Below are 16066 nucleotides of genomic sequence, written 5' to 3'. Positions count from 1 at the left end.
TCTATTCTCAACAGAGTAGCCAGAGTGAGACTTTTAAAACACAACTCACATGGAACCCAATGGTTTCCCATTTCAAAGTAAAAGTCTTTGCTCACCACTACAGCCTCTTTTCTGCCCTTTGAATATGTTGGGTGTGTTCCTACCTTAATGCATTTACGCTGGTTGCACCCTCCACCTGAAATCCTCTTCCTCCTAATGTCAACATGGCTAACGCCCTCCTTTAATGCCCTCCTTCAAGTCTTTGTTCTCATCTTATACCTCCTCAATGAGACTCACACTGACCATTCCCTTCAGCCTCCCTAATAATCATACTTACCATGTTCTATTTTTCTAGCACTTTTCCCTTCTAACATGCAATAAAATTGGTATATTTTAATTTTTAGTTTGTTGTGTTTAATGTCTGTTTTGTTCACTGCTATATCCTAGAAATATCTGGCACATAATAGGCAATCAGTCAAAAATACACACTGAGTGAATGAATATACAGAGTTAACTAACATTTTTGACATATAGTGCTTATATCTAAACATTATCAAGAACCAATTCGCAACAGAAATAAAATGAATAAACATTAAAGAATGTTCAACCCATAAATATTCAATTATGAATTCAAACAGAACACTTTTTTTAAGACTGCCTGTATTTCCACCATTTAGATAATCAAATAGATAACTACCATTTACACTGTGGTTTACAGACTTGCAGACTTGTCTATGCATTTATGCATGTGTATAAATTTTTTTACTTCTAAAATCAAAGATTAAAAATAATACCAGCAAATGCTGGGGAAAACTCAAAAGAAGGAGGCATTCTCAGCTACATTTTCTAGTGAAAGTGTAAAATGATACAAATCATCTAAAAAGCAACTTTTCTTAAAAGTAATTTTTAATTTTTCAAATACGGCTAACATAAAGTATTTTATGTTTCAGGAGTAGGACATGATGATTACACATTTGTATAACTTACAGTGATCACCCTGATAAATTCAGTACCTAAATGATACCCTACCTAGCTATTACAATACTACTGATCATATTCCCCATGCTACACCCTACATCTCCATGACTATTTTGTAACTACCAATTTATAACTCCTAATCCCCTCCCTTATTCTCTCATCCTATTCCCAATCTGGCAACCATGAGAATGCTCTCTGTATCTTTGAGCCTGTTTCTGTTTTGTCTGTTCATTTATCCTGTTCTCTAGATTCCAAATATAAGTGAAATCACATGACATTTGTCTTTCTCTGTCTGACTTATTCTCCTCAGCACAATACCCTCCAGCAGGTCCACTCATATTGTCGCAGATGGCAAGATTTCATTCTTTTATATGGCTGAGTAATATTCCATTGGATGTATGTAAACCTCTTGTTTATCTGTTCATCCACTGATGGAACAACCAGGTTGCCTCCATATCTTGGTGATAAACAGTGCTGCAATGAACATATGGATTCACATGTCCCTTCAAAGGCGTATTTTGGGTTTCTTCAGATAAATACCCAGAACTAAGATTATTAAGTCCTTTTTTATCTCATTTTAAAGTCTGTCTGATATAAGTATTGCTACCCAGTTTTTTGTTTTTTCCACTTCTATTTTCATGAGATATCGTTTTCCATCCCTTTACTTTCAGTCTGTCTCTTTCAATGTGAAGTAAGTCTCTTATAGGCAACATATGTAAGCATTTTTCACTTATCAAGACGCCTTATGTCTTTTGATTGCAGCATTTCATCCATTTACACTTAAAGTAACTGTTAACAGATGTGTAGTTCCTGCCATTATTCATATTTTTGATTTTTTTCTTCTTCTTAAAGAAGTCTCTAACATTTCTTGCAATACTGGTTTGGTGGTGATGAACTAATCCTTTAGCTTTTTCTTGTCTGGGAAGTTCTTTATCTGTCCTTTGATTCTAAATGATAGCTTTGCTGGGCAGAGTAATCTTGGTTGTTGGTCCTTGCTTTTTTTCCCTAAAAACATTTTATTTAAAGTACCAAATAAAAACCCACATTTTCAGACCATAGGATGGTTTTTTTAGTATATGTGCTGCCAAAGCAAGCACCACAGGATATTAATACAACTTATATTATCTTACACGATGAATTTATAGAGTAATAATCCAGATTCATTTGATTAGATGGTTGAAATACCCTTCCTAGGTTAGTTTACAAACATCACAAATCCCTTATAATAATGTTGAAAAACACCTTTCCCAAAAAGGTGAACTTGAGAACTTCAGTCCACTCTTTCAGGACTTGCATTTCTTCATAGACTTCCTGATGAGGAACTACTGCTTCTTGGTCACTAAAGAGACCTGGATCTTGATCTTGACCTCGACCAGGATTGGAAATACCTTCATCTTTTTATAAAACCAGACCTAGACCGTCTGAGTGAAACTGACTGTATTAAGAGACACAGATCTTAATCATCAAAGAAATGCTGATCCTAACCTCCTTCCCCTGTTCCTGCTTCATAAGTGAGAGTACTGCCTACATCTGAATCTCGAATATGATCTAGACAGTGACTTGCTTCTTCGCTGGCTATAGCGATGACAATCAAGCATAATGTCCCTTTTCACCATACTCATAGCATCTATTATTGGGATTAAAGGGATGTCGGGCAGGGGTCTATCGAAATAAGAACTCCAAGGCTTGCCTGTTGATAGTTCAACCCTTGCCCAGGAGCCACAAATCACTTTGCCATCCAGGCCTCGCACTGCATCTTCTACATCTCTAGGGTCTTCAAATTCTGCAAAGGCAAAACCTGGAGGATTTCTTGCAATCCACACAGTTCTAAGAGACCATAATAACTGATAGCCCCTTCTAACTCTGCTTTGCCAGCACCAGTTCCCAGGTTACCAAGATACACCATGGCTTCTCCTCTGTACTGCCCGTACCACAACACTGATGTGCTAACAGCAACCAAGGATCAACTACAACCGGAGGGTACCCACAACCCACACAAGAGACACACCTGGAGCACTTGGCTCAGTTGAGCAAGGAGCCTGCACAATTGGGTCTCGCAGGACACCTACCACATAAGACCACTCTGCCAAGACCGGGAGACACAGCAGTTCTTCCTACTACATACAAACACAGGGAGGCATCCAAAGTGAGGAAACAAACATATCTCGAACAAAAGAACAGAACAAAGCTCCAGAAAAAGAACTAAATAAAATGGGACAAGAATCTACCAGATACAGAGTGCAGAACACTAGTTATAAGGGTGCTCAGTGATTTCAGTGAGAACTTCAACAAAGAGATAGGAAATATAAAAAAAGAACCAGTCAGAAATAAAGACTACAATAACTGAAAAGAATACGTTAGAGGAAATCAATAGATTAAGTGAAGCAGAGGACTGAATCAGCAATTTGGAAGATAAGGTAGCAGAAAATACCCAATAAGAACAGCAGCAATAAAAAAGAACCAAGAAAATGAGGACAGTTTAAGGGGCCTCTGGGACAACATCAAGCATCCCAACATTTGCACCATAGAGGTACCAGAAGGAGGAGAGAGAGAGAAAGAAATTAAAAAGCTATTTAAAGAAATAATGATAGAAAACTTCCCTAACGTGGTGAAGGAAACACACAACCCCAGAATGTTCAGAATCCCAAACAAGATGAACCCAAAATGGCCTACACCAAGACACATCATAGTTAAAATGTCAAACATTAAATTCAAAGAGAGAATCTTAAAAGCAGCAAGAGGAAAGCCATTAGTTACATACAAGGGAATGCCCATAAGACTGACAGCTGATTTCTCAAAAGAAACTATGCAGGACAAGAACCGCTTGGCACAAAATACTAAAAGTGATGAAAACCCAGGACCTACAAACCAAGATTACTTTACTCAGCAAAGTTATTATTTAGAATATAAGGACAGATGAAGAGCTTCCCAGACAAGAAAAATCTAAAGGAGTTCACTACCACCAAGCCAGTATTACAGAAAATGGAAGAACTACTTTAAGAAGAAAAAAATATGTATCAAAAGCCTAAATGAAGAATGGCAATAACTACATGTCCATCAATGAGTACTTCAATGAAAAAGAATTAAATGCTCTAATCAAAAGATAGGGTGGCTGAATAGATAAGAAAACAAGACCCTTACATATGCTGCCTACAAGAGGCTCACTTCAGATTAAAAGACACATACTAAAAGTAAGGGGACAGAAAAAGATATTGCCTGATGGACCTAGAGGGTAGAGTGCTGAATGGAGTAAGTAAGAGGAAGACAAATGCCATATGATTGCATGGATGTGTGGAATCCAAAGAACAAAATAAGCAAACAGGAACAAACTCATAGATAGAGAACATTTTGAAGGTTACCAGATTGAGGGGGGAGGAGTTCGAGGAGTCAGTGAAAAAGGGAGAAGGGATTAAGAAATACAAATTGGTAGTTACAAACAGTCATGGAGATAGAAATTACAGCATAACGTATAGAGCCAATAATATTGTAATAACTATGTATGGTGTCAGAGGGGCACTAGATTTATTAAGGTGATGGATCACTTTGAGTTACACAAGTATCTAATCACTGTTACACACCTGAAACTAATATAGCATTATATGCAGACTATAACTAAAAAATAAAAAATTATTTTAAAAAGTGAATAGAGACTAAGAACACTGAAAATATTTACGGGTGAAGCAGATTAATAAAATGAAATAACAAGTCAAATTTAGAAACTCCTCTAATTTGAAGGAAAGATCCCAAAATACATGACTATAGTTTTTGTCCCTGCTATACAATAAGTGGCTGGAATCTACGAAATACTTTAGGAGTTATGAAAAAGTGACTTTATTTCTTCACACAAATTAAAATCCAGCAAATTATTCTTTAAAAAATAAGACTGGTTGATTTGTGTATCAGATGGCAGCATTTAAAAAAACCTACACATACAACAGACAACTGAAGAATGGCTAGTAATCATTCACTATGAGGGGCAAGGTGACAGGAAACATTACCATATAAAATGCAAAATAAATAAAGCACAGGTATTAAGAGGACTCTGCCCAGTCATTGCTATTTAAAGAAATAAAATGCAATTTCTCAACTAGCAAGTAAAAATTTGAGAGTAAAGGAATATTATATTAGGCAAAACTATCATAACCTCAAAAAACTGGAATTAATTTTTTTAGGAAAAAGAGACATGTTTATCATAAAAAAAAGGGAAAAAATAAAACTTTCTTTGATGGCTGTGGGTGTTTTTTTCTCTTGAAAGCAACATGTCAGAAATACCAATGCCTTTAACAAAAACCTTAAATTGTACACTATACAATCTACAAGAAGGAGGTCATACATCATATATGTTGAAAATTAACCCTGTGGTGAAGTTTTAAAATGTCATATTATAAGAAATAATTAAAAAACAAAAAACAAAAAAACCAGCCTCTGGGATTTCAAACTACAGAAAACTTATAATACAGAATGAGAAGCTGTGCTTGCTATAGACTCTTTTATATTTTATGAATCACATGTGCAATGTCATTTCTAGTGGCTGTTGAAAAAAATAAAAAATATAAAGAAAACTCTTAAAGATTTTTATGATTAGACTTAATCAGAGACACAATCGCATTTTCATTTTCTGCAAGGCTGAGAGTGACACACTTTTAACAGAGTAAAAGCAAAATGGAGATACAAACTTACTCATCACCCTGGAAGCTAAGCTGTAACTTCTTTCTTGGTTCAGCTTCACTCTGGCTACTGAGAGATGACTCAGATGGAACTGAAAACTTCTCTTCTACTAAATAAGATGCCTGAATATCAGAATACCTACACATGCACACACACAAAAAAAATCTGTTTAATTGTTAATAATTAAATTATAAACATTTAAAATTCACTGTGACATAGAATTGCATGACTGTGAACCACCAGGTGGTAAAACAAATAGAGCCCTAGCGTTCAAAACTATCATCCTATGTGCAGAGCACTGAAACGGATCAGCAATGGGGTGTGTATGTGTTAAATAAGAGTCACAGTAATCCTACAGGATTAATCTAACCCCTTCATTCCAAAACTAGGGATAATGCTCTTTAGCAAATGTTAGGTTGGGAGGATGAATAAGTGGTTAGATATTTAAGCATATGCAACTGTACACATACTTAGAGACATAATTCAAATTACCAGCCACCAATAAGGCAGAACTAATACAAAGCCAAAACAAAGGACAGAAAAAATAATTAGATCAAAAGATCATTGGTACCCAATCTCAAACCCACCCACCCAAAACTGATAGGGAAATGGAATAGGGAAAAAGACAGTTTTATCTTTTTCCACATTAATCTTACATATATGGCCAGATAAAGCAAAAACTCAAGCTTGAGTGAGAAATTTTACAGAAAAATTCAGTATATTGTAGGCTTTATGGATCTAAAATCATCATTTGTTCAAGCAATTCTTACCTGTTATCAGTGCTGTATCCATTTCTAGCAAGTGTTGAAACAGCAACAGGCAAGCCAAGATTTGAAGAAAGCGTGTCATTTTCCAAAATCCCACTATTACCAAGTAATGAATTGGTTAAAAAGTTCGGAAATGACTCTTCAGCTATACCTCGAAGATCTTCCATCTCACTGCAACAATAAGTTTTTATAAATCAAATATTATTATAAAACTTTTTTAAATGATTAACAGTATAAGATCGTAAATCTTAGAAAACTAATAAATCTTAGGAAAAATCGTATTTTTGGAATAGCACTAAGAGGGGATACTATTAGCAAGCATCCTGAGGTAATGAAAATCTCAAAATACTTTGCTACTTTATAGCTGAGAATATAAAAATCAAACTATCTTCTTGCAATTAACATAACAGTGAAATACAACACAGCTTTATTTACTTTTAGATTGCTGTAGGAAGTAATATGAATTACCACAAACTGACCCAGTCAAGAAGCAAGGAAGACACAACACTGATGACTTTAGGATGTAGTTAAAAGTTTACCAGTTGGGTGCTTATTCTAACCTAGAATAGGAAAAAAAAAAAAGAAAGAAAAAAAAAAAGAATTAGCAAAATCCGGCCCCTAATTTCAGAGATTATTATTAAGGATGAGTTAATGTTTTAAAAAGTGGGTCCATTCAAAGAAAAATTTTAAGTTAAATAAAGTATATTTGGCACATGGACAAGAGTAAGTCTGGAAAGCAATGTCCAAGAATCTGTACTACTGATAAAGAACCTCTGGCCCACATTGGCCATTGGTTCAACTTGACCTTGATCACAGTACTCAGAAGATGTTATTCAATCTCAAAAATATTTCAGAGTGCTTATCATGTAATGGCTGTGTGGATTTCAGTAAAGAAAACCATTACATCAGGAAAGTCTCAATAAATGAGAGGGTATTGGTCCTATACCTTGAAGATGAGGGAGCTTTAATTTATTTTTAACTTTTTTATTGGCTAAAACGAAAATTTATTTTCTCATAGTTCTGGATGTTAGAAGTCCAAGATAAAGGTTCTAGCACAGTTGGTTTCCAGTGAGAGCTTTCTTCCTAGCTTGTAGATGTCTGCCTTCTTGTTGTGTCCTTACATGGAGAGGAGCAAAAGAGAGAGTGGGGGGGGGGGCTTTTAAAGATGACATAAACATAAGCAAAGGTGAAAGAAAAGATTTCTTGCATATCTAATTCCTTAACTCGTATATCCCCATTTTACAAATGAAGAAACAAACTCACGGACTAAATTAAATTTACCCAAGGTTATATATGCAATTAGTAAGATTCGAACCTAGATCTAATTCCAAAATCCACTCTAAATACTTAGTATGTAGTGGCAATAGCAAGTGAATCAATGTATTTTGGCAATGGGTGTATAAAATAACATGGTGAATAAAACCATGGAGCCAGATCCTAAAAGCCTGAGTGGTATATTACGAAGCTGGGACTGTATTCTGCAGCCCATGAACCTACGGAGGAAGGGACAAGGCTTAAAGCCTGGAAGGATATTTAAAGAGCTATCACAATTGGTAAGATGGACAACAAAGAAGGACTGTGCAAGGACTAATTTAATTACTCTATAAAGCAGAAAAGGTTTTAGGACAACTAGAGAGCCTATAAAATTTATTTGATTATGGATGAAGTATCCATGTTCCTTTCAGAAGCCCATCTCTCCACTTTGCATTTAATCCCAACCCCTCTCACCAATGCAATGATAATCACTCTAGCAACTGGCCCTTCTCTTAAACATGTCACATCTTCTCTCTGTGCAGTCATTCCCACCTGCATGCTGTTAGTTCTCCCATTTTTTAAAAAAGACTTCCTCTATCTCATACCCTGCTATCCCTTGCAACTGCTGCTACCATATCTATCTGTGCTCCCTTCAGCACACACTCCTCCCAAAAGGAAGCACTGCTGGCCATCCAGTTCCGCTCCTGTCATCCTGAACCCACTCCAAGCTGGTTTTCATCCCACCACTCCACCAAAAGGCTTGTCAACATCACCACTGATACCCCTGTTGCCAAACTCCATAATCCCATAGTCAATTTTCAGTCCTTATTTTCTTTAACCTAACAGTATGGGATTCATATGCCCTCACAGAAATAAACTTTCTTCACTTGCTCTCCAAGACACAACTGTCTGGGTTCTCCAACTTTATCAGCTGCTTCTTTTCCTTCTCCTTGGCTGGTTCCTCCTTATCTCCTAGACCTCAGGGCTAGATCTGGTGACTGCCTTCAAAGTTTCAAATACCATATGAAATTATATCTCCAGCCTGGGCCTCTCCCCAGAATCTCAGATATTCAACTACTTACTTGACATTTTCACTTAGATATCTAACAGGCACCTAAACCTGAATCTTGATTCCATTTCATTCCAAGCTCCTCAAGAAAAGCCTGCTCTTCAATCTTCCCCACAAGAGAAAATGAGAACTCCATTCTCTAGTTGCTCAGACCAAAAAACCTTAATCATCAGTGACTGTTCCCCCCTCACTCCCACTCACACACACACACACACACACACACCCTTTATGCAATCCCTAAGCAAACCCCAATGGCTGTACTATAACAATATAACCAGAACCTGCCATTACTTAGTACTTCCACTTCGTCAAGCCATCACCTCCTCTCCCGCATGGATACTCATTGTAATAGCCTTCTATCTCCATGCCTCGACTCTTCCTTAGTCTATTCTCCACACACTAAAGTTATCCCTGTAAGATAGGTCAAATATCACTCCTCAGCTAAAGCCCTCCACTGGCTTCCCACCTCATTCAGAGTAATGTCAGTCCTTATAATGGCCAACAGGGACTAAATAATCTCTCACTTTGTTTCCTACCACTCTTCTCCCTTGATCATTCCATATCAGCCAATGACCTCACCACTGTCACCGAAACACACTAGGCTCCTGCATCAGAACCTTTGCCCTTGCTTTTACCTCAGCCTAGCACTGATGCCCCAAATAGCCTCACATCTTGTGCCTTTGCTTCTTTCAGATCTTTTTGTAAATGTCCACTGATCGGTCAGGTCTTCCCTCAGAGACCTACACAGTGTAGCATGGCACTCCAATCTCCTTGCCTTGTCTTTTTTTTTTTTTTTTTCCTTTAGAATGTAAGGTCCATGAGGGCAGGGACTTGGCCTGTTTTACCACTGAATTCCTATCTAGAGCAGTGCCTTGCACAGAGTAGACCCTCAATAAATTTGCTGAATGAATAAATGTTTTCGAACTATGACCAACTATCACATAAGCACTCTCCACTCAGATCATGCTCTAGCATTTCCTTCTCTTCAATTTCTAGTTCTTCTTCATTTCTAAAAATATGTTCAAAAGTCTTCAATTTTAGGATGGAGGAAGTGGAAAACTTGTTCCCATCCTTCATTTGCACTTCCTACCACCACCTCTCACCTTCCCTTCACAGCTAAGTGTCTTAGAAGAATCCAAAACTAATACTTCTACACCTCACCTTCTGTCCGCTCTGTATGTGAGTCATATCTGAGATTCTGACCTGGAATCTGACCTGCAATTTGTATCTTATACACCAGGAATCTCAAACTTGAATGCCTAAGGCATAAATACTATCAGATATCAGAACTCTAAGGGCTAAGATCAACTGAAAATAATAGGCCCCCTTGAACCCATTTAAATTCAATAAAAACCAATGGTGCCAAAAAAATCTACTAGTGGAGCCCATTCCTAAGGGTAAAACATGTCTAAAACATACCCTTAGTCATCTCACATCTTTCTGTCTCCCCTACTACCACCCTACCCTACTGAAAAGCCAACCAGTCTATTCGCTTCTCTTCTTTCTACTCCACAATCAATTCCTCACACAGCAGTCAAAGGGACCACTAAATATAAACCAGGTACCGTATACCCTTACTGAAAATTTCAGTGAGCCACATCATCTTCCACCCCACTTGGGCTCATTCACCATATACTCGCTTTTCTGTTCCTATAACATCCAAGCCCATCCTGACCTTGGAGCCTAGAATACTCTTCTAGATCTCTGCTCAAATGTAGCCCCGCAGTCTGTCATATTCGTTTTAATTTCTTCCAGCACTTATCACTGTCTATTTATTTTTGTATTTTTCTTCTTCTACTAAAAAGATTGCTCCATCATTTTCCTAATACCTATAACAATGCCTAGTACATAGTAGGTACTCAAATATTTATAAAATGAATAAATGACTGACAGTAAGTGACCTCATCTTTGACTTTAGACTATCAGTTTCTTGGGGACATGTCTATCTTATTTACCCATATATTCCTAGTACCTGATACAGAGCTGAAATATAAGCTGAAAAAAAAATAAGCTGAAATAATTTATGTCCCCTAGCTACCTCGCTGAGATATAGTGTCTACTCTATTATCAAGTAATGTGCTACATATTCTATATACATTTCTCTAATCTCTGCACCAAATTTGCAAGGTAGCCATTACTACTGAAAAACTGAGGCCAAGAAAAGGAATTGAGACTTTTCCAGGCCACACAGTACAAGAGGGAGCAGAGGATTCACACCCAGGCAAGTCTGGCCCCAGAGTATTCTTTCTTCTGTACTAATGCCACCTCCTTCATCTTTAAAATCACCTTCAGCCCAGACCTCTATCATGAAATCTAGATTCATATTTCCAAATGGCTCTTTGACATCTACCTTACCCTTGACTGCCTCCCAAGTAGTGCAAAGCCAACAGATATAAAACTAAACTCATTACCTTTCCCCCACGCACTGTTATCTTTAGTTTTGATTTATGTTATCCATATTCTCTTGCTATACAAGCCAGACACCTAGGACCATCTGATCCCTCTTGCTCTATTAGTTACCAAATTCTAATGCTTCTAATTCCAAATATATCTTTGGAGCTGAGACCCACTTCTGTATTCCCAACATCTGAAGCCCATCACTTTTTAATCTAAACTATTGCACAAGCCTTCCAACTAGCCTCTACATGTCTAGTCTTGTAATTACTAAATTATTTATTTACAGGTCTATAAACCACATTAAAATATATACCAAACTCTTTAAGGGTCACTCTTATTTAGAAGGAGTTGAATCCAAGAAAACTCAGATATTAAGCAAAGATCATTCATGCAACAATCATTATCAAACATAAACCACAAAAGACACTCTACTGGCATTGGGAATGCAAAAACAAGGCAGCTCCCCTCAGATTGCTGACAATCCCTATCAATTGTGATACACAGATTAGGTGCTCAGATAGAGCTTTGTTCTCAATGCAATGGTAATACAACCCCGTGGAAGATTCCCCAAGATGTAATCTAATATCTAGTATCTCATTTTCAGAAAGGATTACACTTGTTCTACACCATCCATAGACATACCACATTCCTATAGCTTTCCCAGAAGGGAAAATTCCCTAACTTTCCTCTATACTGCATTATCCACCCGTCTTCCGTCACCTAAAATGAAGAAGATATATTATCTTTCCTTTACTGTATTTGAACTAAGTAACCACCTCTGGGATTTCTCTTACTATTTCCTTAAAGCAGTGACCTCAAAATATTGCATTTGAGTTTACTACTATTTAATTGCTTTAGTTACATTTCTGAATATATAACATAACATCTACTGTAGTCATTAATTGGAGGTCTACGTGTACAATTAAACACATTTAAAAGTACATGCCGTGGAAATAAGACATAGTCAAGATTCCCCAATATTCATCATTTACTCTTGGCATTTTAAGGCATATCTTATAATTAGGTAGTCATTTAGTATACTACTTTTCAAAGCTTACCGCAAACTTTGCCAACAAAACTGAAATTCGGAGAAAAAGCTGATCTTGGAGCAGTAAAATTTTCAGTCGAATAACCTCAAAATGGTAACAAATAAAAATACTATCATAAAAACAGCTGTCCTCCAAACAACGACCTCGAAAGGGACCTAATGTTTTACTAAACAAAGTCGGAAATTAAGAGAAAGCAAAAGTAGAGTGACATTAAACATTCTTATTTCACGTTTTTTTAAAAAGGAAATCAGATACAAGGAATTTAGGAAAGGTATTAGGAGTAAATGTGAACGACGCCTAGAAGGAACCAAAACTAGTGAATAATGAGAGACACTGGCAGATCCCTCTGTATTAACAATGTGATTTCCTGGGTCAGAGTTTCAGACAAAGAGAACCAGAATCGCTCACCACGACACACCAGATGCACACACCGCGCGGGTCAGAGTCAACTTCCCACGCTTGGCCAAGAGCCTCGGGCACAAAAGCACAATTAAACTTACTAAGCGGGATTCGGCGTGGCGGCCGGACCGGTGCGAACGGCTGGACCCGGAGCTATGGCGCGACTCCGGCTCGCGTTTCGCTAACCACCAGCCCGGCCCCTGTCCAACCGGCACTGCCCCGCCGGCGCGGCAGCAGAAACGCCGGCCAAGTGGATTCGCCTGGCTCCCACCGAACCGCACACCAAGACACGGAGCGACCCTCCTCACCGAGCCCGGGACCCCAGCCTCAGGAGTCCCGCACACAAGCACACAACCAAAGGTCTGAGTCCGAGTCGCGGCGGAGCTGTAAATGCGCGTGCGCGTAGCCTCCGCACGCGCGGCCGCCCTAACCGACCGTACCGCGCACCGCCCACGTTTACGGCAGTTTGCGGCATGAGCCGAAGGTCGAGGACGGCTTTGAATTGGACGGCGCGAGGGATGGGGCGAGCAGGAGCCCGATGATTGGGTGAGAGCGGCGCGCCTCGGGTTTGAAGCGAGGAAGCCGCGGTCGGCAGGTCTGGAGGAGGAGTTCGGCATTGCCTGAGACCGGGCGGAGGCCTTCTTGCTACAGCCGAACCCAAGGTGCCGCGTGGAAAGCCTTGGCCAACTTGCAAATAATGCTTACCTTGAATCTGGGATTCCAAAGGGCCGTCACTCGCCATCTACATGAAGAAATATTTCTGGTGAACAAATCGTGTGGTACTACCACCAAGTTCGGTGTCGTTGCCGCTTTCTTGTCCTTACATGAGCGAATGCAGATCTTTTTTACTACCGTTTGGCAGATATTGAAATGCGTTGTGATTTGCCTTATGTTACACAGTGCTAATAAGCTCCAATTAGGAAATCATTCCTCGGGATCCAAGCTGCATGGTAAGTAGTTTGCTACACCTAATAGCCTTTGTGAAGTAAGCTTGGTCTGGTGTGGAAAGTGGTGAGGCGACGAGACATAATTCATCCCTAGCTAACTTCCTGCGTTTTCCTATCCTCAGCACAAATCCTATCACCCACAGCTACTCAGCACAAGGCCTTAACTATTACTTTACTGAAACCATATAGGTGATAGTTTCACACCTTTCACTCTCCTTTATGTCAAAATTTTTTCCATAGCGTTTCAGAGGGAACGGAGTCCCTCTTCTCCAAAGCTAACTCTAACTTCATTCATTCAACTATTATTCAATGTTTAAGATGCATGGTGCACCTGGGAGGAGAGAAAAGGAAAAACACAAAGTCCTACTCCTAATTTTAGCCTGGTGGGAAAAACATGTTCATTTGATCACTATCTCCTGCTCAACTATCATTCCTGGATACCCACTGGTTCCTGCCTTTAGAAACGCTGCATATCTCCATCCCAAAAAAAAAAAAAAAAAAAAACACACCCTTTTTTGATTATGTTCTATCATCGGAAGACCATTCTGTCTCTACCCTTACCTGCCTCCACTTTCACACCTTGTCACTCATTTCATGTTATCAGCTTGGTCCTGAGCACTTGTTTTATTAGGTCTTCTTGTCAAACTCAGTCATGTTTCCACAGTTCTCTGGACATCTCTTCTTGAAACCTTCCAGCCTTGCAAAGTGTAATTACCCCTATTCTACCTTTGACCACACTCAATGAACAGAGTGGAGAAAACTCAAGATTTTCTGAATCCTGAAAAATAAACCAAATACTTAACTGAAAGGATGCCATTTGAATATAATGAGCAACCCTTGCTTCACAGGGTATTTTAACTCCTCTATCTATATCATGGCCACATATAAGGGGTGAATTGCTGGAATGTATCTGTATGTTCCAGACTGTCATTCACCCTGTATCTCTTGTATCCAACTCAATAAATCTCCTTCATAAAAAAAAAAAATCAAGTGACCAAAGCTCTCTCCACCACACCCAGCAACCTGGCAGGACTTTAGGGAAAGGGATCTACAATCCAAAGTATCTGCAGGCAAGAGAGCCTAGACTCTAATGCCAGACTGCCTAGATCTCAATCCTGACTCCCTCCCTAGCTGTGCAGCCTTGGACAAATGACTTTAACCTGCCAGTTTCCTAATCTGTAAAATGAGGATAATTTGAAAACTTACCTCAGGTTTGCTGTCAGAATTAAACCAGTTAGTTTGCATAAGGTATCTAGAAAAGCACTGGCACATGGAAGTATTCAATATTAGCTATTATCTAATCTTACTTGCCAATTGAAAAGGAATCGAACTCCCTCCAAATCTCCTTAGACACTGAGTAGAGCTTGCAGAAGCCCCATGGCCAATGGTGCCTTCCCGGGAATTAGAAATGATGCATACCCAGTTAAGAAAAAGCAGACATCTCCCATAGCTCCCTTTACCAACTGCTTTAAGTGGTAACACTTCAGCTGCAACTGTCCAAAGCCTTCTACAATGTAACCACAGGTATGATTCCAGATTAATCTCTCACTAGCCCACCAAATGAACCTTTCTCTTTCATCAGACTAATCCTTCATTTTGTTGCCTGAACACACACGCTTGTCCTCTATCAACTCTAGACCATCACCCTAAACTCTTATCCTCCTGTTTCAATAACTCCACCTGTTGAAATCTCACATCCCTTCCAGCTCAAACAAATCACTTCTTTTTATGCCTACTATACTGTTTCAACCTTATTAAATTCTCATTATCTTTTGTAAATTCTGTAAATACCTTCTCACACTAAGTTTGTGTGCAGACTACCTATTTTTTACATATCCCAATGTTTAGTACAGTATCCTGCACACAGAAGATGCTCAATATTCACAAAATTGGAGTGAGAATCTGTCTCAATTCATTATCCCATTCTAACCTCAGACACCTCTATGACTGAAATCTCAAAGATGTAAATTCTTAATTTTGAGCTAGATTCGGCCCTTAGTTAGACCCATTGCTCTGAACCTAAGCAAGTCTACAAATCTACAAGTCCTTTAACAGAAGGAAGACCTTTTGAGAATTATTTGGAAAGGATTCTTTTTCTTACATTGGAAAGCTAAAGTGCTAACTTAACAGACAAAACATTTTAACGATTAGACACCAAAAAAACCTCAAATGTATCTTAAAATTAATACAATATATCTTATCAGCTGTTTATCCTTTGCATGTTAAGCTCTAGAGGTATGACACTATTCACAGGAAAGGAGTCTTTGAAAATTAGATTATAAATTATATGGTTATAGCAATATCTGATAAATACATTTGAAATGCTGCTCAAATTACATCTTTCTCTAGCCCCAAAGTCAAAATCCTTGACAATTCCTGAAAAAACTAAACTGAAGAGAACATTACTAGTTCATGATTTTAGTCATTTTACCATTATTTCCAAGTATATTATTTTCAAATTTTAAAAGTATCATTTTAGAAAGTAATCTAATGTTATCTAATTAGATTGAAAGTCAACAGCTGTCAGTTCTACATTTTAGTTTACATATTGACTTTCTA

At 38.3% G+C, this 16066-nt stretch overlaps 1 protein-coding gene and 1 pseudogene across 16 annotated transcripts in view; both read right to left on the bottom strand.

Moving 5' to 3' along the window:
* CEP192 (centrosomal protein 192) overlaps positions 1-12968 on the bottom strand; it is a 130202-nt gene extending 117234 nt beyond the window's left edge. For 9 of the 16 annotated variants that reach the window (XR_002777456.1, XM_023523963.1, XM_023523964.1 and 6 more), the window contains exons 1-3: positions 12869-12886; positions 6396-6563; positions 5638-5763 (exon numbers count right to left, since the gene is read on the bottom strand). Coding sequence is in view for 15 of the 16 variants with exons in the window: in XM_023523963.1 (XP_023379731.1) it covers positions 5638-5763; positions 6396-6559 (290 nt within the window). In the remaining variant the exon portion in view is untranslated. Of the gene's footprint in view, positions 1-5637; positions 5764-6395; positions 6567-6871; positions 6953-12661 lie in introns of those variants that run through there. The other 7 variants (XM_023523970.1, XM_023523971.1, XM_011381317.2 and 4 more) reach the window with 6 other exon arrangements.
* On the bottom strand, positions 1554-3873 carry LOC111732197 (annotated as a pseudogene).
* Positions 12969-16066: the final 3098 nt, after the last annotated feature.

Source organism: Pteropus vampyrus, unplaced genomic scaffold, assembly GCF_000151845.1.
Source record: "Pteropus vampyrus isolate Shadow unplaced genomic scaffold, Pvam_2.0 Scaffold434, whole genome shotgun sequence".
Taxonomy (NCBI): Eukaryota; Metazoa; Chordata; class Mammalia; order Chiroptera; family Pteropodidae; genus Pteropus; species Pteropus vampyrus.
Note: the sequence above shows the minus strand (reverse complement) of the source record. Positions and strands in the feature narration are given on the sequence as shown.